This window comes from Populus euphratica, unplaced genomic scaffold (genome assembly GCF_000495115.2).
Source record: "Populus euphratica unplaced genomic scaffold, PopEup_1.0 scaffold23.1, whole genome shotgun sequence".
Classification (NCBI taxonomy): Eukaryota; Viridiplantae; Streptophyta; class Magnoliopsida; order Malpighiales; family Salicaceae; genus Populus; species Populus euphratica.
In genome coordinates, this window is record NW_011499892.1 from 1,128,984 (window position 1) to 1,152,913 (window position 23,930).

The window sequence follows — 23,930 nt, forward strand, 5'->3', positions numbered from 1 at the left end:
TAGTTTATTAGGATTTTACTTAACATTGTTTTTTGAGTGCTTATAAAAGGAGATCTTATGGTATCGAAGAAAAATTCTAACATGCGTTCAATGCTAGGTTTTGTAAAATCCTGCATAATTGTATTGGTCTAAAATAATTAATGCTTGAGAAACCAAAGTTAAAAATAAAAAATAAAATAAAATAAAATAAAGAGTAGGGTAAAAGATCAAAGACAAATGTGTACACAAGCATTAGCGTGTGAAGGAAATCGTTACGCTCTAGTGGCGCATACGACTTCCTCCAGTATCGAACCATCACCTTCCTTGGTGTCTCTAGACATGTCTCAACAAACACATTTTGATGATGTTGAATGTGTTGGTGTTGCAAGAGCGTGACGATAAATTTTTCTTTTTTATCCTCTCTCTTTTCTCTATCCTCTCCTCCATTTTCATATTATTCTCTCAAAAATACAAAGGTGTTTTGTTATTTTATTTTCATGTCAAATATGGTCCTTATATTTTTTATTGTTATGTGTTTTGTTTAAAATATTTTTTTATTGATTTTTGTTTTTCAATTCAATCCCTTATTGTTAGGTTGATTGAGCATTGAACTTTATAATTTTTTTTTCAACTTGTCTTTTATAAGATGATCCCAGCTTCATCACCTTAGTTATGGGTTCAGAAAGTTAGCCTGAATTGACTTTGGTCTTTGTTTAGATCCTTTCCTAAAATTAATTTTATTTTCCAATCTCATCCTTTAACATATGGTTAGTTGGGGATGGAGTTTCATTATTTTTTTTTCTCTTTCATTTTTACAGGTTGTCCTGATTTCAAGACCTAATCGACAAGTTTTGTGAGTTAATATAAGTTGGCTCGAGGTTTTTTTTTTAATTTCTCCTTTAAACATGGAGTGAGTTTAGGCATTGAATAACTTTATAATTCTTTTAAATATGCTTTCTATAATGTTATTTTGATTTTGCGATCCAAGTCACTAGTTTGGAAAGTTAGCTCGGGTTGACTCTGGTTATTTTTTTTTATTTTTTAAAATCTTTTTCTTCTAAATTTCAGTGTTTAACGTTTGGTTGATTGAAAATTGAGTTTTATAAATTTTTTTCCATTTGTCTTTTATTAAATTATCATATTCTCATGAATTGAATTACAGGTTTTCCTAGCTAAGTTGTTTTTTTTAATTATTTTTTTATATTTCATCTTTCAATTATGGGTTGGGTGGAAGCTGGGTTTTATAATTGTTTTTTTGTTTGCTTTTTATAGGATATTCTCATTTTCATTACTCGAATTCGTAAGTTTAATTAGTTAGTAATTAAGTTTTGTGATTTTTTATTGATTTTTTATTAGATTATCTTCATTTCATAATTAAGGTAGTTAATTTATTAGCTTAACTTGAATTGACTTGGATTGTTTTTTTTTCATTATTCTTTTGAAATTGTTTCCTTTTTATTTCGTCCTTCAACAATGGATTGTTTGGGAGTTGGACTTTATTTTTTTTTTCTTTCTATGGGGTAATCTCATTGTCCTAACTGAGGTTATGTGTTTAGCTGATTGAGAATTAGGCTTTATTGTGTTTTTATTTGCTTTCGGTCTTGTGACCCGAGTGAAAGGTTGTCGGGGTGACTCATATTTGTTTTTTTTAATTATTTTTTTATTTTATCATTCAATAATAGGTTGGTCGAGACCTTAACTTTGTTGTTTTTCTTGATTTGATTTCTAGAGGTGACATAATTTTCATGACTTAAATTGTGAATTTATCCGAGTTGATTTTTTTTTTGTCCTTATATATTTGGCTTAGTGATTATTGGCCTTCCTAATTGTTTAACTTTGCATTCTATAATATCATCACTTTTTTATGATTTTATTTGCAATTTTTCTAGGTTAATTAAAGTTGGTTCATATCTATTTAATATATTGTTGTCTCAATATTTTTTTAATTTTTTTATTTAATATGCCACTTTTTCATTATTTCAAATAGGATTGTCCAAATAAACAATTGATTTGTATTTCGTAATTGATTTTTTTATGATGTTAGCTACAAACACACACAAATATATACATATAAAATTTAACCCGTGACACGGGATAAGTATCTAGTTATAGTCCAAGTGGGAAACCCTCTCACTCTATTAGGAAAAATAATGGTTTTGACGTCTAATATATATATATATATCATAGGCAGCTGAAAACTGAGTAGGAATGCAAATCCGAGCATGAAAAAATTAGTCAACGAAAAAAATTCACTTCTGCCAAAGACGGCAGACAAATCTCCAAACAACTCGAGAAGAAGAACAGGTAGTTCACCAATATCGTACGCTTTAGATTATCAAAGTAGATCAGAATAGAAGCCCGAAGTTTACAAGTCAAAACATGAAAACTAAAAAGAGTCATCTATAGATTCTTTACTCCTTTGGGCTCTTGACACGTGTATGATATCCTCCGTGGGACACTCTTACCTAAACCAAACGAAACATTTGATGACGCTGGAGTTTCGTGTGATGGTATTGGTTGTTAAGAAGAACGGTCACCAGCTCCAACATGCAAGGCTACTCTTTTGGGATAATTTGTCACCATGTAATAATCTGCTCAACTGATCACCAAATTATATATGTATAGAGTATTTAGCTACTAGTACCACGTTACGTGTGGAGATGTGGTGTAATCACCAACCAATCACCATATCCAAAACCAAAATGATCATGAATTGTAAAACAGGTTTGCAATGTTAATGATCATGGAATAGTGAGTTTTTAAAATTACAGTTGAATTATGTTTTTGAAAAAAATTAAATTTTTTATTTTTGAATTGTTTTGATGCGCTATTGATATAAAAATAAATTTTTAAAAATAAAAAATTATATTATTTTAATATATTTTCAAATAAAGAAATATTTTTGGATTTTTTTATGATTACCAATAAAAAAACTTTATTGGGACTTTACCTTTGGAATTTTTTCAGAGTGATATAATTTTTATTTTTGACTAAAATTTTATGAAATTTCAGATCAAATAAATATGTAAATAATAACTAATAAAACCATCTTATTTTCCAATCAATTAATAAAAAAATTTCTGAAAAAATAAAAGACACCAAAGGTATAGTTCAATAATATCATAAGTAAAAGCATGCATAGTTTCACAATGAATTCAACTAACATATTTATAAAACACATCAGGAGAAACAAAACGTTACGGATATATATATTAAAAGATCAAAGAAGGTTTATTATTTGTTTACCCACTCATGATCATATCTTTACTAGTATGAACTATGCAAGAATTGATACCGTAAATCTATACGGCATTGTGTGGGAGAGAGATGTATTTAAGAGGTTTGTTATGCATGCGAAGATCATAAGAAAAAAAAAGTATTTAAAGATGATGATTTGTTTAAAATATGAATGAAAAAAATACAAACCCAAACAATAAAAATAAAACTATTAAGCTAAGTATTTTCTTTAATTATAAGTAATTAAAATCATTATTTTTAAACTTAATCCGAGATGGAGTTACATAAAACACAAATTATGGATTACAAAATTAACTAATTTTTTTTTATAAAAATAATCAAAACAAAGTATTTTTAATTTTTTTTTTAAGTCAAGAAGTTTTTATCAAGTTGTGAATTAATTCAAATTTTTAATTAAGTTATATTAAATTATTTTTTATCTTTTCTATATTACATTTAGTTTAAATCAGGTACTAAATTGATTAATCGAACTATTCCAGTTTTCTTAACTATAATAAAAAGGATGTAGGTGGTCAGATTAGTAAATTTACAGTCCAAAGCACCAAATAAGTAGGGTAAATGTTTTAAAAGGTAAGGTGGTTTTATGCTTAAATCTAGTCCGAAATTAAGGGTCAGTTAAAGCAATTGAAGGGCGCAAACCATACGCTTACAGGAACAGTAACCATTAGGCAACTAAAAATCGTCATCATTTCGTCCATATCTCTTGGAAAACATTGTGCACGCGCTGAAGAAGAGAGTGATTATTATCTTGTTAAAAAGGTCCCACCATCTATCATTTATCGCCCCCTCTTTCCACGTAACTATTTTGTTAGATTGCAGGTCAGAAGTTGGAGCTTAAAAGCCTCCATCTCTCTACTCCAGAACAAGAAACGAACTACAATTACAATCCAAGCCTGAAGAGTGAAGCCTGAAACCTCCCTTTGCTTTTCTCTCCCTTTTGTCCTTCTCTCTGCGTACAATGGCCAGTATTGAAGATGGAGAAGTTGGATTTGAAGAAGCAATTTCATGCCTACCTTCTCATGTTCTAGATGAGGCTATATGGGACTCCAAGGTATAATATATACACGTACACAAGATACACAAATATGATCATTCAAATGAATCACAGTTCAATTTTTTGTTTTTGAAGTTTCGGGGCCATGTTTTATTTTAGGAATATGCGAAGCAACACCACCACCACCATCAATATCGCAGTCTTCCTAAATTGCCTCTAGACCCACATCCACAGGTATGCGCTTCTTTCCTTCTTGTTGCTTCCACTTCCAGAAAGTGTTCTTTTTTATATATATATATTCTGTTCAAACGTTTGTTTTCGTTTATTGAATATTGAAGAGTATTAATTGCTATAATATGATTAATTAATGCTGCGGAAGTCAGGGCTTCACTTAAGCGAATGCTAGCTACTGGTTGCTTGAACGTCCATAACCCAATAACTAGGAAAAGCAAGTGAATGTATAATTGATTTTGAAGCCTAATGGCCATTCGATCGGTTTTCAACCATCTATGGCCTTCTTTTAGTGCCCCCAGCAAATAGTCTCGATGATGATATTATCGCTTCAAAGGGTCCATTGCACGCTTCTACATTTTGGTGTAATTAAGGTGGAAGAGGCGTTAGATGGGATATAGACATGAATGTTGATGGCGTGTCATTTCTTACACGCATGCATGAAATCTAAAAGACAGGACATGCAATTAATAGAAAGATGGCTACTAGATTGCAGGTAAAACGTGATAGGAATGCTGATAGATGAGTGGGTTACGATCATGTCATTAGCCTCTTGTCCTCATAAATAAATGGTACTTTCAACAGTTACAAACCAAAACGACATGCATTATGTTTTTTTCCCTGTCATTCGGGATAGATATGGATAAGTTCTTGTGGTTGCTTGTGAGATTAGCTTGAGAATTTGGCCGGAATGCGTCAAAAGCAGCTTTCCGAGAAGCGGTTTGCCGTTGGTATCGGAATTCTTCCTATTTGTCATCATACGCGATATATAGAAAGTTTTCTCGAAGAACAAAATCACATAGGCCTATGTACCCAACTCGATCCTACGGATGGTGAGTAAGATAAAGATGGAAGAGAATTTAACACAAAACATCACACAAAAATTACAAGGGAGTTGAGTAACGGACCATATACGTTTTTAACTACAACAAAGAGGAGAAAACGAAGATGCTTACTGATAATATAAAATATCCTGCACAGAGCAAGACCTTCTAAATGATTTTATTGCGCACTGATTCGGGCGAAATACTGTAGGGTTTACAGTAAAATGTTTTTGAGCGTTTTCATAGTGGTTCTTTCTTTCTGTTCACGACCGAGATTGTAAATCTCTTCTCTGAAACCAATTTTGCTAAATAATAGAAGTACAGAAGATATCATCATTTAAAAATATTCCTTTAAAATATCTGTGGACTCCAGTAATGAAACTTTATAACCCCACCTGCTTGTGTTCTATCAGCGCCCAAAATCCAGCCCAAGACCAGATTGTAGAACAAAATACGCCACTAACTGGGCATCAGGGGGCCCTGGAATGCAAGCTGTTTTTCTAGATTCTGGTAAAAAATCATCAGGGACTGGAGTTTTTCTTCCACAAAGGGCAGGAACCAACATGCAATCTAGCAAGAAGCCAGGTACTGCATCTTTGATGGAATGATGCGAACGTCTGATACCACAACTGTGATCCTGCTAAAATGAAGAGGCACTGAAAATATTATAACTGATGTCCTGTCTTTCATGATTGTGCAGCTTGCGCTCCTGTTCTCCTCCCCGCACGTGTTGTTCAAGCTCTAAATATCAATGTGCATGAAATAGGCTTGCACATATCACGCCGGAAAGGTTAGGCTAGGCTTTATGTTCTTCTCTTCTATGCGTATAGCTTTTCTTGGCTTTATGATTAATTTGTTGCCAGCTATTGTCTTATTGCAGATGCCAAAAATAAATCAAAAGGCAGAGACTGCAATTCTTTCAAGAATAAGAAGAGCAAGGACGCGTCAGCACAATGCGCTGTTGCATTAAATAATGAGAATTCTTCACCAGAGATATTTCTTCCCAAAGAGTGGACTTATTAATCCCCGAAGGGGCTGCCATGTCACAGTGCATAAAAGCAAGAGCTCTCATTATGTTGAGCCGTTAAATATCTTGTACAATGTAAATTGAATAATAATAACAGCGCACGCTATCTCCTTCATTGTTTATCCAAAGCTTTATTGGCATGAGACTTCTTTTATTGCTTGCATGGAAGTAAGATAATGGTAGGACAGCACTGGGTTTAATCTTGAAAAAATTTCCAGTGACAGGATGGAAGTCTCTGGTGGGTATTATATTAGCAAGCTATATTTTGATCGTCTGATTGATGATCTTGTAAACTAAAAGGTCAAGCAAATAGCATAAGGGTAACATACAAATTTCTAGTTGAGTAAGAATACCAAGTGAAGCTACCAAACATCAAATTTCTAGTCGAGTAGTAATGCATCACAGATCTACAGAATTTTTTACCGTCAAGGCTGGTGAACAAATTTGACTACAGATAAGATAAGGACAGTTACTTACGAACGCTGCTGCACAGGTGTGTTGTATTTTAAGGGAAGCATGATCAGAAGAGGCACAACAAAAGCTGCTCTACAATGATGAAAACACGGTCATTCTTCTGTTGGGATCTTGAATGCAAGGCCCTTGACTACATGGCGACATTGAAACCTGCGAGAGAAACTCACGTTACCTTATGATGTGGAAATATCTCGTGACCCGTACAATCTCATACAGCATCAAGAAGCCAGTGTCAGAAATTGCTTCAATTCTCCCCAGTTTCTAGATTATGAAACTTGTAAAGTTAAAACATTTTATTACATTAAAAGAAAGGGGCCTTTTCTTTTCTGGAATTGCAAGAGGCACAGACCAAACGATGCTGGATTGTATTTTTCCTGCCTCACTCATTTCTGACCATGAAGCTGACAAAACTAATCTATCCACTAAATCATTTTGGGGTGGTTCACTCATTATTAATGTTAATTTTCTGCTCTTCAAATTATTCGACTGATATGAGTTCCCAATCTTCTACTGTAGAATTGAAGCTCTCAGGTTCAGATGATAGAAAACCTATTAATGATATCAAAATAGCAGTCATTGTCCCATACCAGATTAAATCATTTGAAGCAGATTCTCTCGAATTTCTGGAGCTGCTGGTTTGAGAACCACATTCAGGAGCATCCATTTCCAGAACTTTTCTACACTTAATTTGCAGCCTGGAAGGCACAATCTGCCCAAAAATGCAATCAAACAAAACAATCATATGATATTAATGCAAGGTTGGCCTTGATCTAAAAAATCCAATAATGACAAAGGCTGAGAAGCACTGATTCTATGATCTCAGATATATTTCATTTTGGTGACAATCAGAAACTGTTCTGAAGACATCAGTTAAAACATGTAAGATGTGCCTCATACAAGGACGGAACATGCATGCAAAAAAGAGAATGCAGCCAAAATTAACGTCATTGTATGAAATTCATTGTTTCATCAACATGATTGTTCCATTAGAGTATTGTAAAGATCAAAACATTGCTAGCCAATTCAGCAGTAAAAATAAGTGGATTTATTTCTAAGCAAAGTAGGATGCATGATTTTAGTATGATTGCAATAGTGGTTGTTTCTTAAAGTGATATATAATATCTCAGAAAGTAAAACTCAAGCAACTAAAAGCACAACAAAGCCTTTTGGTTTGTGTAGCTCTATCTATACCTTTTTACTGTATCTGAAGTCACGTTTTGGAAGAAAATGCAGGGGCAAGTTGAAAGAAGATGGAGCTTTAATCAAAAGAAACAATTTAGTAGGACCTATGGAAAGAAAGAAACACGGAAACATCAGAGTTTCCTCCCAGCAGATTAACTAATAATGACAGGACAAGCTTTACCAGATACCTGGATACGAACTAGATCCAGCACCTTTCGAGATCAACGCACGAACAACCTGTCAAAAGACATTTGACCTATCAAAATTTTATAAAATTTTGTCAAATTTGCAACTTAATATGAAATTACAAATAACATAGATATACATATGGCAAACCTTTCTTGAAAGCCCTTCTGCAACTTTGCTTTTAGCAAAACCACCATCATCTCTTGGGACAGCATTTCCACGCGAAAAGCACAATTCATAGACATGCTGGGGCCGTATTGGACTAGCCCCAAGTACTAAAATCACTTCCTCGAAGCAAAGAACCTCACTAATTATGAGTTGCAACGCACTCTCGAGCCCACCAACTGTATTCACCAATTTTTCCAGTCTCTTAATCCCATGTTTCACCTCTCTCATTCTACTAATGTGATTTCTTCGAACAGATGCCTTTAATTCAGTTTTTGTAATTGTCGTCTCCTATACATAACAATTCTTTGGCTTCTAATAATAATAATAATAACAACAATAACAATAATAATATGTAGTTGATAACATACCAGCTCTTTATACTCTGTTTGCAAGGAATCAAATTCAAGACTAATATCCTGAAAAATCCTGCATTATCAAGAAATAAAAGATTTCTTAGAGCATTTTCTAATTCCCTTCTCTTGATCAATAATTACCTTCATATTAAAAGTATAATTTGGAGAATTTACTAAGAAAATAAAATTATTTCATAAAAACCTGATCGGCGTCTGCAATATCAGTTACCGTTCTTGAGAAGAATTAAAATTGAAACTAGGAGAAGCAGAAGAGAGAAGTTACTTACGAAGGGATTTGCTGGTGCATATAGAGAACAAAACCGAAAACGCTTTTGATAACATGGAATATGACTGAGTTGTCGATCGAGTCAGCGTTGGTCTCGATCTCTGTGAACTCCATATCCGATGAGCTTCCTACCATCGTCGTTTGCTTTAGTTGAGAGATGCTTTCGCCTATCGGCTTATTTGAATAGATGATTGGGAGGGACGGGAGCGCCCACGAGAAATGGGCTTTTATTACTGGGCTTGGCCAAATTCTATAAATACTGCAGCTAAAATTCTACTTTATAATTATATATTCGGTTATTTTTTAAAATATTTTAATATATATATATATATGATTTTTTATATTAACACATAAAGAAATTTAATAATAATAATAATAATAATAATAATAATAATAATAATAATAATAATTTTTTATAAAACATGATTTTAGCGTAAAAACAAATAGCTAAATGTACGGTTTGGCAAATCAGCTTTTGGGTATTTCTCTATAGGACAAATGATGAAAAACTATTTTGAATGTCTTTCCAAAAGCCCGAAGACAAAAATTAAACCTGGCAATTCGTTTTGGGCATCTGGGATTTACTTTATACAAAAATATTTTACCTTATACAACTAGTCATTTTGCTCTGCAGTAACAAATTTTAATCATTCATTATTGTTTGATGTTTTGATCATATTATTGTAATTTTATTTATGTGTGATTTTCAATTATGAAAAAATATATTTTATATCATATAATTTAATTACCTTTTCATTTTATTTATATCCTACTTTTTTATAAATTTATAAAACCTTCCATCCTCACTCTATTCCATTCCGGGGCATAAAAAAATCAAATTATTTATAAAATTATTATTATATTTCAATTGATAACTAAAAATATTTTATATTAAATATTATAATTTTACAGTCAAATTAAAAAATAAAAATAAAAAAGCCTTCCACCTTTTACCGTTATATCCTTTTTTCTCTCTAGAATTACCTAAGAAACCCATAACCAGGGGCGGAGTAAGCAGGAGTCAAGCAGGGTCGGCCTGCAAAACATTTTAAATTTTTTATTATTTAATATTTAAATATGAAATTTTATTTTAAATAAATAGAATTTTTTAATAATATATCCTGTTATATTAATTTTAATATTCTCTATTAAATACTACCAGCTCCACCCTGCTCATAGCCAAGAAATTTACAATCAACACCTGCTGCATCAAAATTGATTAATTCTCTTTCTCTATTTATAAAAAAAATAAAATACAACAGCCACGCAGTAAGACAGCCTGGCTGCTTTGAGCAAATCAAAAGGCAAACTTAAGGAATCTCTTTTTATTTTGAAAATATATTAAAATTATATATATTTTTATGTTTTCAAAATTATTTTTAATATTAAAATATAAAAAATATAAAAAATATAAAAAATTAATTTTAAATTAGAGAATTAAAATTTTAACCTATATCCATTTGGGCTCCAATCCCAAACGAAGCATTTGTATGGCTTTTCCCAGAACCAGTAAAACCATCTATCATTATTGTACATTTTGCACCCAACTTAACTCTGTTAATCCTTGACTCCACGAACTTATCGTAAAAGGAATCCATTTCTTTTTCTTCAGAGAGAGAGAGAGAGAGACCCCATAAGGCTAAATTCTTAATACCCAATATCTGCAAAGACATGAAGAGTTGATTCTTGGAATTTACTTGCTAATCTCGTATTCTGTTAATCACTTTGATCAAGTGGTCTTAAGGGGTTTCTTTGACGGTGGAATTATGGTTTGGAGATGGGTTAAGACTTATAGTTCTTGTATAAGAGAAATTTATCCTATGTTTTACATTTTTAGTCTTTAAGAGGTGTGGGCGATTCGATTTAGAAGAAGAAAAAATGGGGTGTCGGGGCCATTATAATTGTTTTAGAAATTTCTGCTTGAGGCTGCCTCCAAAAGCTAAAAGGATAAAGACCTTAAACAGTTAGTGCCCTGTGCTAAATGCTGCAAACTGGCATAAAATGATGCTCAGACAAGTTGCATTGCTTGGTTAGTTAAAAATAAAGAAGTCCCATTTGTTTGGCGCATTTCGAGTACTGCTGCTAATTTTTTCTCTCTTTCCCCTTTTCTTTCATCCTGCTGCTTTCTTCTGTGTTAGTGCAGGGAAGAAAATTGGTTGGTCTGATTTACACTATATATAGAAAGGCAATTTAATGTCGGCGTTTCTCGTAATCTGTTGAATATCATACAAGCTTTGTTTACTTATATTACATTTCAGGGATAACCACTTGATCATAACGAGGGTCAGACAATATACTAAGCTATGCACAGCTAATTAGCAGAATTTATCAGAAAGAAAAAAGTCAGTTCGTTGGGTTTTTCCCTTGATATATGTAGTAAGAGTCTCTCTACTCAATCATGGGGTATTATTTTATGTATTGCTCTCTTCACCTCCACAATGCTCACCTTCTTTCCATTAACATTCTCCTTCACCTGCCAGCATAAACTCATGGAGTTAGTCAAGGCAGATAGCTCTCATATTTCTATTTACAGACAACAGAAAAGGAAGAAGATAATGATGAAGGTGTTTTGTATGGAAAAATTAAAGACATACCTTGGCCCTCAATTCCCCTGCAAAGATCCCATTGTTCAAAGAAGACTGAACCGCAATAGTTTCTATCCTGAGCTCCCTTAGCATTTGCATTATGTCTAATAAAAGCCCCTCTCTAAAACCACATTCCAACTCTAACAATGCGTCACTCTCTATTATCGACACCTCTACGCTGGTCTCCGGCTCCTTATGGACCACCGGCTCTGGCTGTGGCAAGGCACCCACCGATTTGGGCTTGGCACCACCACCAGCACTATCCTCTACGACCCTCATCTTCCTCTTATCTGGCACCGGCCCAAGACTCCTCGCCCGATCCACCACTGTGACCCCACTCCTTTGCTTTTTCAAACTATCGGAAGTAGAAGTCCTCTGTGGACGGTCCACCGATCTTGAGCGTTGCTCACTCTCCATCTGTTTATTACGCGTCTCCAAATCCTGGATTTTTTGACGGAGTTGCTTCACGTATTCAATTGTGTCCCCTAATATTGATGCTTTGTCCATTTTGGTCACAAAGGGCACTAGCGACCTTAGCATTATAAACCTCTCGTTTAACTTCTCTCTACGGCGTCGTTCTGCTAGCACGTGATTGGCACTGAGCTCATCCTGTGGGGTCCCCTTGCGGAACCGACTGGCCGCTTCACCGTCACGTGACTTCGGGGAATTGTCTTCGCGGTTTTTGCTGTGGAGGTGTGGTACGCTGAAGAGAATGTATTTTAGGAGCCACTGAGAGGGGGTCTCAACGGACACGTGGAAAAGGTGTTCAGAGCGGTTTGTCCACCTGGAAAAGGCTGATTGGTGGTAGCGTGCCTCGTATGCAATGGACGATGGCTCTGCTGACAGCCATACCGGTTGGCTTTGGAGGATGGCCGATATGGTTTGGGAGTAGTGCGTGTCCTCTTGCGCCAAGTCTTCTAGTGGAGGTGGTCCTGCAAAAATAAAGCTAATTATTTTAAGTACAGTAGCGCATTTGTTGGATTATGCTGATGACATGGGTCAATACACCGTCAATTTCGGTTTTGCACAGGCTACTTGAAACTTCGCTGGTGGCGCCACCCAAGAATATGTTCCGACTTTAAAGAAATGGCAATCAAACAGACGGAAGCAGCTCGCTCAAAGTAAACAACATCAACAACTAAAAACAAGCACAAACAATATATAATTTTATTATATAATATTATCACATATAAATTTTATAACTGATTTTTTTTTCTCAAATACAATCTAAATAATTCTATATATACTAGTTCTCAGTCTATCTCGAAGAGAAACAAACTCTAATAAATAATAATGGGTTTATTCAAGGGATTTCTAAATTAAATAAATAAAATAAAATTACCAAGCACAATATTTAATGGCCTAAACTAAATAAAAATAAATAAAACATTATAAAAGAAAATATTTTCCTAAACTATATAGGAATTAAAAAAACTAAGAAAACAAATAATTTGTCATAAAAATCCTATTACACCAGCTTTCCTGGATAGGAGACTACTCATCATCAAATTCAAAAAACTTTTGTCTTGATTTTGTAAAAATTCAATTAAAAACAATCAACCCTTCATTTACTCAACCTTTTCATTAAAAATATCATATATTTTAGCAACATGCTCCGTCTTTCCAATAACTAAACAAATCTTAGTGTTATGGTGAAAATCATATATAACAACTTTTATAGCAACCTTCTCAAACTCTAACTCAACCAGCGCATTATAAGGACCAAACAATCTCTTTCATTTGTATTTCATATTGATCATCAATTACAAGAAATGTGCTAGTTTTTCCACCATAAGAACTTTTAAACATTTGCTTTATAAATTTTAATTGATTATAAAAAAATCAACTTTAACCCTATGAATTCTAGAATTGTCCTAAAACACTGTAAGGTAGATCTTCCACAATATATTTCATAGAAAATTTTATCTAAAAACCACATCTAATTTGGTTTCCTTCTTATAGGTGGTTTAACTATTAAAATCAGATTCCATTTACTCATTATTTTACTAGCATTGTGGTAGTGGTGCTACTCAAATGACATAACATGAATATATTTTGCATATTTAGGGTCATCACATACTAGATTTATGCATTGAAATTTTTTCTTTTAGTGTCATTTTCCTTATTCTTTTTTAATTTTATTAGTTGATTCCAATACAAAAATGAAATAGCATTATAAAAAAAATTCAATTTCAACATTAGATTCTTCATGAAATTTCTCTTATAAACCTCAATTAAGAGACCACCTCTTCTACTTACATCTCTTAAACAAGTTCTTAAAATTAGATATGAATTCTTGATTACTTTTCTCATAATGTTTTATTTTTCTCTTTTTTATCTTTGTCAATAGACAAGATAATTTTTCAACTTGCTTCTATAAGTTTATTATTGTCAATCAATAAGTTAGTTTTACAATCTATCTCTATATGTTTTTTATTATTAGTTCCTAAACATCCATTTTCTAAAGGAGAACCATGTTATCCCCTTCTACATAAGAACATCTTATTACACAATCTCTTCCGGCCATGATTATTCAATAACATTCAGCAACTAACCATCAATAATCGTTGGGCTAATTCTGAAACAAACTCTTAAAATTACCTATGGATTCATGATCATTTTCCTCTAGCTTTTCTTTTTTCATCTCAGCCAATTGACAATATAGTTATTCAACTTGTCTCAACAAGTTTATCTTATAAAATTGATGGGTTAATTTTGAAATTTATCTTTATATATTTTCTATTACTAGTTCCTAAACACCTCTTTCTCGAGGGAAAACCTTCTTATCCCTTTCTATAAAAGAATGCCCTATTATACAACCTCTTCTGCCCATAGTTATTTAACGACACTTAGCAATAAACCACTAGAAATTATTAGGTTAATGTTAAATTGGTTCTTGAAATTGATTTTGGATTTGTGATCACTCACCTCTAGTTTTCTTCTTTTCATCTCATCTAATCAACGTGTTAATTTTATAATTTATCTTCACGTATATTTTATTATTAGTTCTTGAATGTCTCTTTCATGAGACGAAACCTCTTTATCCTCTTCAACACAAGAAAAAAAAGCATCATGTCATGTGATCTCTTTTAGCCATAATTATTCAATAGTACTCAACAACTAACCAAAAAAATTATTGGACTCTAATATTAACTAATACAAATAAAAACAACATGAGAAAGATGATTAAACACAAAATTCTATCGAATGAGATCACCTCACAAAAATTCTTATTTGAAATCCATTAATAAATGTTTAAACCAACTTATGCATGCAGGAACAACACAAGAAATATAATAAGCACAACCAACATATAATTTAGTCGAACAAGGTCACCATATAAGAATCATGATTCATTTTATTACTAAATAATTATCCTCACGTAACATGCTCAAATAAAATATAGACTACCTAATTTATACCAGTCTTAGGTTTATCTTGAAAAGAAAAAAATTATAATAAATAATTATAGAGTTATTATAGGGATTCCTAAATTAAATAGAAAAAATAAAATTATTAGGCATAATATTTGATTTTCTAAACTAAATAAAAATAAAAAAATACTTAGTAAAACTAATAATTAAAAAGAACCTAAAGGACTTGGTGTTTTCAATTTAGCTCCCTTCATATAGCACTTTTCAAGTAGAACAATACTCTTTTTTCTTAGCCTATTAATTTTTTTTTTCATTTTTTAAAATCTAATCCTTAAACATTGTGTTTATTGGGAGTTGGGCTTTGTAATTTCTTCCTCCCAGTTTTGTTTGGGAATGTCAAAGTCTCGAAAAAAATCTCATTATTGGGTTGGTTATATATTTTTCATAAATCTATTTGATTGTATTGTTTACATGAAATTAAAATTTAAGGGATTGAAAATGAATAAAGCAAACAATAGTAGCTCTATCGTGGAAAAAAAAGAAAAATTAGTTCCTTTGTTTTTTTTTTGTTAAACTTTTCATTGGATTTTTTTTAAGTTCTTTTTTATCCCTTTAGTTTGGAGATCAAATATTGCAATTCAAGCTTTTCTTTTGTTCTCATCTTGGTCCTTAATTTGAGAAAGGGGAGAGAAAGTCGTTAAAAAATAGTGAAAGAGAAAAAAAGTTATCAGTTAGTCAAGATTCTGGTCATGAAAAAGCTTATACTTGGTGTTAACAGGTTTCTTTCAACAAAAAAAGTTTCATTAAGATGTTATCTTATTTGAAAAAATAGATTGAGTTTCAAGAAGTTTTTTAGATTTGATTGATTTTTGGTTTTCTAAGTATTTTAGGGTTTTTTAGACTTACAAATGAGTTTATCAAGGCTTTTATAGTATTTTTGAGGTATTTTCAAGTGAAAACAAGTTCAAAAATAAACTTTTAAAAACACAAAAAAAACATTAATTTAAAGTAAAAAAATTCATTTTTTTTAAAAATAAAATGTAAAAACAAAGTCATGTTGGGGTGTGAACTTGCATGCAATGCAACACATGAGTCCATTATTGATTTTGTCAAAAGAAAATCTTTTACTCCTGTAGTATTGTCAGTTCGTAGTGCATGGATTGGGACCACTTCTGCAGCTCTTTTCTAGGATTCTGAATCAATGTAGCTAGATACGTTAGGCTTGCTTATGTTATTATTCAAAAAATTAAAAGAAATCACAAAAACATTCATGGATTGGGACCACTCCTGCAGCTCTTTTCTAGGATTCTGAATCAATGTAACTAGATACGTTAGGCATGCTTATGTCATTATTTAAAAAATTAAAAGAAATCACAAAAACATTTTGGTTCACAGTATATCATGCTCTAATCTAGATTTGATTTTTATTTTTTATTGTCATTTTTTATATTTTGGTTGATTAGGATTTTATTACATGATATTGGTTTGTCTATTATAGGGTAGTCTAATCTCATGCCCGGAGTCGTAAGTTTGAAAAATTAGAATGATTTAACTTTGATTTGTTTAAAAAAACTGATATCATTTTTACTTTTATCATGTTAGTCAAGTGAACCCGTATCTTTTTAATGTTTTTTATTAAATTTTTTATATTTTTCCTTTCATTATTTAATTTACTCAAACATTGACATTCGTTGTTTTATTCAATTTTTTTACATAGGGCTATCTTGACCTTACAATCGGGTTATGAATTCGGCATGCTAGCTTGAATCAATTTTTTTTTGTCTTTTTTTTAAGCTAATTTTTTTAAATTTATCCTTCAACATTTAATTCGTTAATAATTAAGCTTTTTAATTTTTTTCTATCTTTATAAGGATATCCTATTTCCATTTAATTTTTACTTTATTATTAAATGAGATCTTCAGATTTTCTAAAGATTTTTAGAGGATGTTTTTTCATAATATTGACAAATATTTATTTTTTTATTAGTCATTGTGATTTTTTTTTTATTTTTTTTTAATTGTCATTGTCTTTGTTTTATATAATCATGTTATTAAAATAATTTCTTGAATCCATTTGCATCAACAATTCAAGTTTCAAATTTTTTTAGCTCATTTAAAAACTCTTTTATTGTCCGAGCATTTTTTTATTTCGCTAAGAAAAATTTAACCATGTTTATTTGTTTTTTATTATTATTATTTTAAATAATAACATAAGCAAGTTTAACGTGTCTAACTAGGACTCAGGAACCTAGGAAAAAACTGCAAGAGAGGCCTCAGTCCATTTACTACAAATAAACAATTATCCACGAGTGAGAATTTTCCTATTGACAAAATCAATAACGGATTCATGTGCTGCATTGCTTGTTCACGGCCCTACATGACCAAGTTAAATCAGTTTATTTTTATATTTTAAAAATATATTTTAAAAAATAATTTTTTTATTTCATTTTAAATTAATTATTTTTTATTTTTTCAAATTGTTTTGATATATTTATATTAAAAATAAGTTTTTAAAAATAAAAAATGTTATTTTGATGTATTTTCAAACAATTTTTTTTTTTTAAATATCCCTTATTGCATTATCAAACATCCTTTTAATCAGATCACAATACTGGCATTTTCATTTTGTATCTTCCCAAAATGATTCACTATATTGTTTTTTTAAAAAAACAGAATGTATTGTTCGAAACAGTTTAAATGGGAAGTTGGAAAATTTAAGGAGAGGGATTCTTAATGAACATGACCTGCCAAATCTCTTTAAATCTTGATGCCAAAATCACAAATTTTTCACAACGAAGTACAAACAGCATCAATCAATGTAAAAAACCCCACTATCTTCTGGAAAACAAAATGCTCACCCTACATCCTTTGTCGTATTTACTTGTGACTTTGTTGTAATTAGATAAAATTTACTTCTGATAGATTACATAGATGCATAGATTAGCTGTACAGAGCTTTAGTTGAAGAGGAGATTTGGTTGAGTTAAATTAGAATAATAATTTAAAAAAAACATTAAAATTTGAAATTACCATTCCCATCATTTGATTTTTAAATTTTAAGAATCTCGCCTTGGACATGGGTTTTGCTAGTTTTTATAATTTTACTTATTATTTTTTGATTTTATGGTTCTTTCTTTTATAATTTCAAATATTTATTTTTTTAATTAAAATAAAGATTTTTATCTATTTAAAACTTTATAAATCTTCTTAAAAAAGGACCAGAGGATTGTTATCTTGAAAAGAATACAACTTGTGAACTTGAAGATTATGCCTGTGGTCCATTTTATTATTAAAATTCTCGTGTTCCTTCTTTGTTTATTATTATCTTTAACTTCCGCGGACATCACCTGTACTGATATTGTAAATGAGCAGGGGGTGGCTAATGACTACTGGTACACAACCCTAAACATCAAAATTTAATTTGGAACCCAATTTATGATCATCTCTCCTAGCAAGAATATTTGACGTATGCATGCACTATCATTCTTTTTTTTTTACTCTTATTTGAAATTAAGAAGAAGAAGAAGAAGGGAGAAGGAAAAAAAAATACTATTACCATTTTTTTTACCTGAAGCTGATGGCTGAAGGTTGCCACTGAAAGGGTTGTCTTGCAACATTGTCCACCTCCGAGCGGACTCCGCTTTATACGAGTCAGCTCGGCTCCGGTGATCCATCAAGTTGTCTGGACCAGTCAAAGGAAAATCCGAGTCCAAGTTATTAGACCCATCATCAGGAGAACCAAGCCTGATATCCTCAGACATCTCAAGTTGCATCAACTCGCTCGGCTCAGCTGCTGCAACTTGATGAGGGCTTTGAGCTTGTCTTGGATCATCGCGACTGGTTTCGGCTTCTGAGTCTGAATCATGTTCCTCCTCCTCATCATCTTCTTCGTCATCCTCATCAATTTGTTCGGCATTGGCTGATGGCTCTGCAGCCACATAGAAGGGAGGAATGGGTGGAGGATGGAAACGAGGGTGGTCATGAGAGGAGGTGGCAGGGTTGGAAGTGGAGTGCTCGGATAAAGCTGGTTTTGGGGGAGTAAGGTGGCGGTGGTCACTAAAGAAGGTTTTTACGTGTTGGATAAGCCCAATATCCTCTTGAACCTTCAATTACATATTACGATCACCAATTGATATACAATTTGAAGTCCTTATATATATATATATATAAAATACATTTACGAAAAATGTAGTAGCAGAATTTGTTCACCTTGTCTGTTGTGCCAAATTCAACAACACCATCGAGAAGAGGGATGCACACCACAGTCTGCATGAATATATTTATTTATAAACGTTAAAAATATGGCAAAATCGCGTATGAAAGTTATAACATGGAAGAAGAAAGAAAAGAAAGAACGTGACAAGTATACACTTAGTAAAGGATGTAATAGCATTGGCAAATAGATTTACCTGTACACGAGCACTCTAGTACAACATTATGATCGATATATCGGTAGGAGGTTCATGATCAGAAACGAGAGAGAAGATGGTTAGCATTTGTTTTCTAGTGAAAAAAATAAACAGTTTGAACATTGAAATTGAGAATGAAACGATGAAAAGAATAACATGCGAGCCATTTATTAAATAGAATTTTAACTAATTAATTACATTAGTTTTGTTTATCCAAAAATAGGGATATCTTGTTGAGTGTGGAGACAATATAGACGCATGTATCAAGTTACAAATCTAGCTGGAAAGGAAGGAAAGAATTCAGAGCTACTAATTAGACTGGAATGTTTCATAGTTGTACATCATAGAAAGATTTTTGGTGAATCTTTTGAGAGTCATGGCTGAAATGGGATGCGTGTTCCCCATTTTCAGTATAAAGGCCATGAAAGTAGCTAGAGCAAGCAGCAGGAAGCAGCAAATCATGTTTTTAGTTTTTTTAAATTATTTTGATGTATGATATTAAAAATATTTTTTTAAAAATAAAAAAATTTAATAATATGTATTTTAATATAAAAATTATTTAAAAAGTACTCATAACTACATTATAGAGAAGCTTCCTTGGACAATAACTGCAATATCAATATAGAGATAAAGTGAAGTGTGAGACAAGAGTTAAGGTATTTTTTCTCTTCCATGTATTTTTTTTTATCTAATTCACTAATATGAAAATAAAAATGTGTTTGGTATAAAAAATAAAAATAAAAACATAGAATAAATCTATTATAGGATATTTTTGGAATCAAATTTATATACTTTTAAAATAGAAAATACATGAAGATGCATCTTTTTTGTTCCACTATCTCCATTTCTTCTGTCACGAAACATTAACTAAATATTACCTCAAGTAGCATTGATTATTTTTATAATCATAATAATATTTCAAATTCAATAAATATTGGATAATCAAACGCCATCCCAATATTGAACTATATGTCGGAGTATAGCGTGTAAGATATATATATTACAAAGCAGGTCTCCATGCACATTCAATTTAATTAGTTAGGCTAGCAGGTTATATAATACCATAAGTTCAAGCCATTTAACGTGGATAGTCAAAATGAAGGCAGAAGCAAATAATACCTTGGCAAGGATTGCTCTAGAGAAAGTTTTGCTATCAATCTCGTTTGCACCAGGAAGCCATGCGTGTTTTCTCCTTGCGTAGGCCTTTCCTGGTAACCTGCACGCCCGTAAAATCCATACACTTGATATGCCATTCAGTCTTATTTACATGCATGAACAGATTACATATTTGCAAGAAAGGGAGTATTTCTTAGAGACGGTGAATGAGAATTGCATCAATAACTTATAATTAAGTTGCAGCCAACGCTGGATATGCGCGCACGCCATGGAATTATTTGGTACAGGAGTGATTAACACATTTACATGCTTCATTGCGCGCGGCACTTGATTGATTGCTGAATATATGACCTAGCTCAACACTTTATGGACAGCAATCGATCGATTATTTGATAACCTAGGTCCTAAAAGTTGTTACATTAATGGAGTTCATAATCAAGAGGAGACATGAAAGTATGGGGTGAAATCATGCATGGAGCTAGCAAGCTCAAGTGAGAAGGAGAGTTACCAAATATATATCCCATTTTATAGGGGCGCTGGCTTAATTTATGCCTTATCAAAATAAATGGCATATATGGTTAGTACTAATGAAGTTACTAACGTCCCAATTTTGAAACTTTTAATCCATCCAAGTTTAAAAATATGTTTGTTTAAGAGATATATTTCACAATCTTATTAAAAAATAACATGTATTACAAATTTTCAATGAATATCCTGGGAACAAAAACTCTCCGACCATTGCTGGTGGGAAAACAATAATTTTATTGTTAGAGAGTGTTTAAAAATATAATTGTGGTTATTTTTTATTTAAAAATATATTAAAATAATATTTTTTATTTTTAAAAAATTATTTTTGATATCAATATAGTAAAATAATATCTAAAAATATAAAAAAATATTAATTTTTTTAATTTTTTTAAAAAATATTTTTAAAACACAATAAGAAACACTACTTTGAATCTCTAACATAGCATTCGACCTTAAGTTGCGCTTACATGTTTATCGAAAATCCAAGATGTTCTTCCTCGGAAATTAAGAAGACGACATTAAAGCTCACTCACCTAATCGACATGTTGCAAACTGAAAAAGTAATATCTACACTTCCAAAAGTGATATATTTATTGACAATCATAAGTCAGCTTCTTCTCAGGAACTATTAAATCGAAAACAGTTTTTTCTTATCATTATTTTTATCTGTCTGGCAAGCTATCATAAACGATCCTGCGCCCTATCTTAATTACTCCCCCACAATGTACTCTCCAGCCTTTTCGTCATTTACACCCATCAATCGGCCACCATTTCTTATGAGGGGAAGGTTTTGGTGTCTTATACATTATTTCTTCACTATGGCCATAAAAAAATTGAATTCAATGCACAATCACCCACACACAAGCGCGAGCGCGCCCTCACATATATATATTCTACTTCTACTTACAGACTGATTCACTGGGTTTCACTTCAATATCAGGAAATTTACATTGAAGTAAATCAAATAACTGGAAAGAAAAAAGATGGAAAAGAAACAGAAACACAAACTTACCCAACACCAGGAGGGAAAGAAAAGGAAACACACATCAGATAAAACCACTCAGTCTCCGTCAAGTCCTCCGGTGACAAGGCGGCGCAAGGTCGACGTGCTGGCTGGTTGGTCTCTCCAATAGATAATGAATCATAGAGCTCTCTAAGCTGCTGACTCCTTTGCAAGGAGGCTTCTTCAGTTGTAACCTCCATTGGTTGCACCGTTTTTCTAGTCTTGATTGGCCCATTGTAATACCCATCTCCCCACACTAAGATCCTGAACAACGGTTCGCAGTTCTTAATAACTCAAACTTATAAATTCATTGAGATTGACATTATAATTCTCCAAAACCCAGATTGTATTTGATACATGTGAACATGATGAAATTTTGTAAGTTTTGCTCATCAATCTATCATCATACATAAAACATATAAAGGATGCATCATTTCTGGAAGAAAAATATTACCCTTGTTGTGGACACATTTGCCAAAAGAGACTGTATGTCCACTGAATCGATTGCACCGCAGCCTGTAACATAGTCTGCAAGCGGCTACTAGGCGGGGTAGCCATTCTTGCAACTGTATATTGATCACCACCAGAGAGCTACCTCTTTTCCTTCTAATACTCCAGCTCCTGCTCTCTACTCTAACAAAATCAGTCGAATAAAATAGGTCAAAAATGGGAAGAAAAAAAACACTTCGGTCTTCTTTCTTATACAAGAACTAAAGACAGATAGGACACGAACTCAATCAGGATCTGAACGAAAATCAGACCCTTGAATACCAACCAAGCAAGGGAGAAAGAATTGGAAAGTACTTTTTAAAGATATAGAAAGAAGAAGAGAAGAAGGTGCAGTGGTAGAGCGCGGACTTGCAGGTAATTAAGACAAGAGGGACAACAAAAGAAAGAAGGGCAGATGTGTGCATGATTTTGAGGAGATTCCAGCTACAACTACTACTCCTACAATGATCACTTCCCCAACATAAATTGCCCCGCCCACCAGACCTTGTCAGATGATCTTCAATCCATAAAAGGGTTATGAGTGGACTTTAGCTACCTTGCTCTGTATGTATGTATTGTTGAAGATAAGGATTCTATGGGCAGAAATATATATGTATATAAACGCAATGAGAGAACAAGAGAAGAGATCGGAAGAAGGAAAGAGAAACAATGTCACTGTTTTTCGATACAAGAGAAAGAAAATTAGACATACTTTGAGATTTTGACTGGTTGTTCTACCGGACAGTTTGATATTACTCCTTTTCTACTGTTTTATTTCTGCCCTGATAAGGTGTATGTGCTGGGTTTGTTAGTTGGTGTGTTCGCGAGCGCGTGCTCGTTTGGTGAGGGATCATATTTGTTTAGGTGGCAAAGACTGGGCGTTGGGATCAATGGTAAAAGAAATTGGAGTTTCTGTAGGAGAGAATACGGATTGGATTGAAACATTTGCCCCTTCTTTTATACTAATATATAATCAATTATTAAATCTATGATTTCTTAAACGAGTGTCTATAGCCTTGTGCTGTGTTCCTTGAGTATCGTAAAATCAAGGATTTTAGAATATTTGACTAGTTATGCTAATTATATCAATTATTAATCTATTTTTATTTAATTATATAGCAATTCAAATATAGTTTATTTTAAAAAAATTCAAAATAATAATTTTTTTATATAAAAAACTTTGAGATAATAGTGTATTAAATCTATCTAAATCAATCCGAGTTAACTCGTCAAACCTATAACTTAAGTGATGAATTCTAATTAATTTAATTATAATTTTTTATTTAATCAATGATAAAAAAAACTAAATAAAAATAGATAAAATATTAAAAATTAAAATTAAAAAAAATAATAAATAAAAATTTAACAAAATTTTAATATTTAATAATAATAAAAAAAAAACTAGGAAAGAAGGTGAGTGCATCAAGTCCTCATAAAATCCTAGTGCAGACAATATTTTTTCTTAG

The 23,930-nt window shown here is 32.1% G+C and overlaps 3 protein-coding genes across 5 annotated transcripts; 1 reads left to right on the forward strand and 2 right to left on the reverse strand.

Annotated features, from left to right (window-relative positions):
- Window positions 1–4,062: 4,062 nt before the first annotated feature.
- Window positions 4,063–6,451, forward strand: LOC105131445 (uncharacterized). The gene is made up of 5 exons (XM_011034425.1): window positions 4,063–4,288; window positions 4,391–4,465; window positions 5,700–5,871; window positions 5,987–6,076; window positions 6,167–6,451. Exons 1-5 carry the CDS (start codon window positions 4,196–4,198, stop codon window positions 6,307–6,309), a joined length of 573 nt encoding a protein of 190 aa, XP_011032727.1. The 5' UTR covers window positions 4,063–4,195; the 3' UTR covers window positions 6,310–6,451.
- An 85-nt stretch (window positions 6,452–6,536) lies between these two features.
- On the reverse strand, window positions 6,537–9,165 carry LOC105131446 (uncharacterized). Its single transcript, XM_011034426.1, has 7 exons — window positions 8,964–9,165; window positions 8,692–8,749; window positions 8,306–8,611; window positions 8,158–8,206; window positions 7,979–8,073; window positions 7,375–7,496; window positions 6,537–6,937 (listed from the first exon to the last, which is right to left on the reverse strand). The coding sequence occupies exons 1-7, from the start codon at window positions 9,095–9,097 to the stop codon at window positions 6,880–6,882; spliced, it is 822 nt and encodes a 273-aa protein (XP_011032728.1). The 5' UTR covers window positions 9,098–9,165; the 3' UTR covers window positions 6,537–6,879.
- A 1,962-nt stretch (window positions 9,166–11,127) lies between these two features.
- On the reverse strand, window positions 11,128–23,116 carry TT8 (basic helix-loop-helix (bHLH) DNA-binding superfamily protein). 3 transcript variants are annotated; one of them, XM_011034428.1, is made up of 9 exons: window positions 23,021–23,116; window positions 22,430–22,608; window positions 21,985–22,239; window positions 20,448–20,544; window positions 19,329–19,343; window positions 19,129–19,185; window positions 18,476–19,022; window positions 11,557–12,479; window positions 11,128–11,435 (listed from the first exon to the last, which is right to left on the reverse strand). In XM_011034428.1, exons 2-9 carry the CDS (start codon window positions 22,531–22,533, stop codon window positions 11,355–11,357), a joined length of 2,079 nt encoding a protein of 692 aa, XP_011032730.1. In that variant the 5' UTR covers window positions 22,534–22,608; window positions 23,021–23,116; the 3' UTR covers window positions 11,128–11,354. The 3 variants fall into 3 exon arrangements, with proteins under 3 accessions (XP_011032730.1, XP_011032731.1, XP_011032729.1); XM_011034429.1 differs by lacking the exon at window positions 23,021–23,116 and having other exon boundaries at window positions 18,488–19,022; window positions 22,430–22,773; XM_011034427.1 differs by lacking the exon at window positions 23,021–23,116 and having other exon boundaries at window positions 22,430–22,773.
- Between the last annotated feature and the right edge of the window lie 814 nt (window positions 23,117–23,930).

Excerpts from the sequence above, each read along its gene's own strand:
- TT8 (XM_011034428.1), bottom strand. The coding sequence starts at position 22,533 with ATGGCTACCCCGCCTAGTAGCCGCTTGCAGACTATGTTACAGGCTGCG. Across the intron at positions 20,545-21,984 it reads TCTTTCCCTCCTGGTGTTGG|GTTACCAGGAAAGGCCTACG; the intron begins GTAAGTTTGTGT and ends ACGGGCGTGCAG. Across the intron at positions 12,480-18,475 it reads AGCTTCAGGTAAAAAAAATG|GACCACCTCCACTAGAAGAC; the intron begins GTAATAGTATTT and ends TTATTTTTGCAG.
- LOC105131446 (XM_011034426.1), bottom strand. The coding sequence starts at position 9,097 with ATGGTAGGAAGCTCATCGGATATGGAGTTCACAGAGATCGAGACCAAC. Across the intron at positions 8,750-8,963 it reads ATGCACCAGCAAATCCCTTC|GATTTTTCAGGATATTAGTC; the intron begins GTAAGTAACTTC and ends TTGATAATGCAG. Across the intron at positions 8,074-8,157 it reads TGGATCTAGTTCGTATCCAG|GTCCTACTAAATTGTTTCTT; the intron begins GTATCTGGTAAA and ends TTCTTTCCATAG.
- LOC105131445 (XM_011034425.1), top strand. The coding sequence starts at position 4,196 with ATGGCCAGTATTGAAGATGGAGAAGTTGGATTTGAAGAAGCAATTTCA. Across the intron at positions 4,289-4,390 it reads AGGCTATATGGGACTCCAAG|GAATATGCGAAGCAACACCA; the intron begins GTATAATATATA and ends GTTTTATTTTAG. Across the intron at positions 5,872-5,986 it reads GCAATCTAGCAAGAAGCCAG|CTTGCGCTCCTGTTCTCCTC; the intron begins GTACTGCATCTT and ends ATGATTGTGCAG.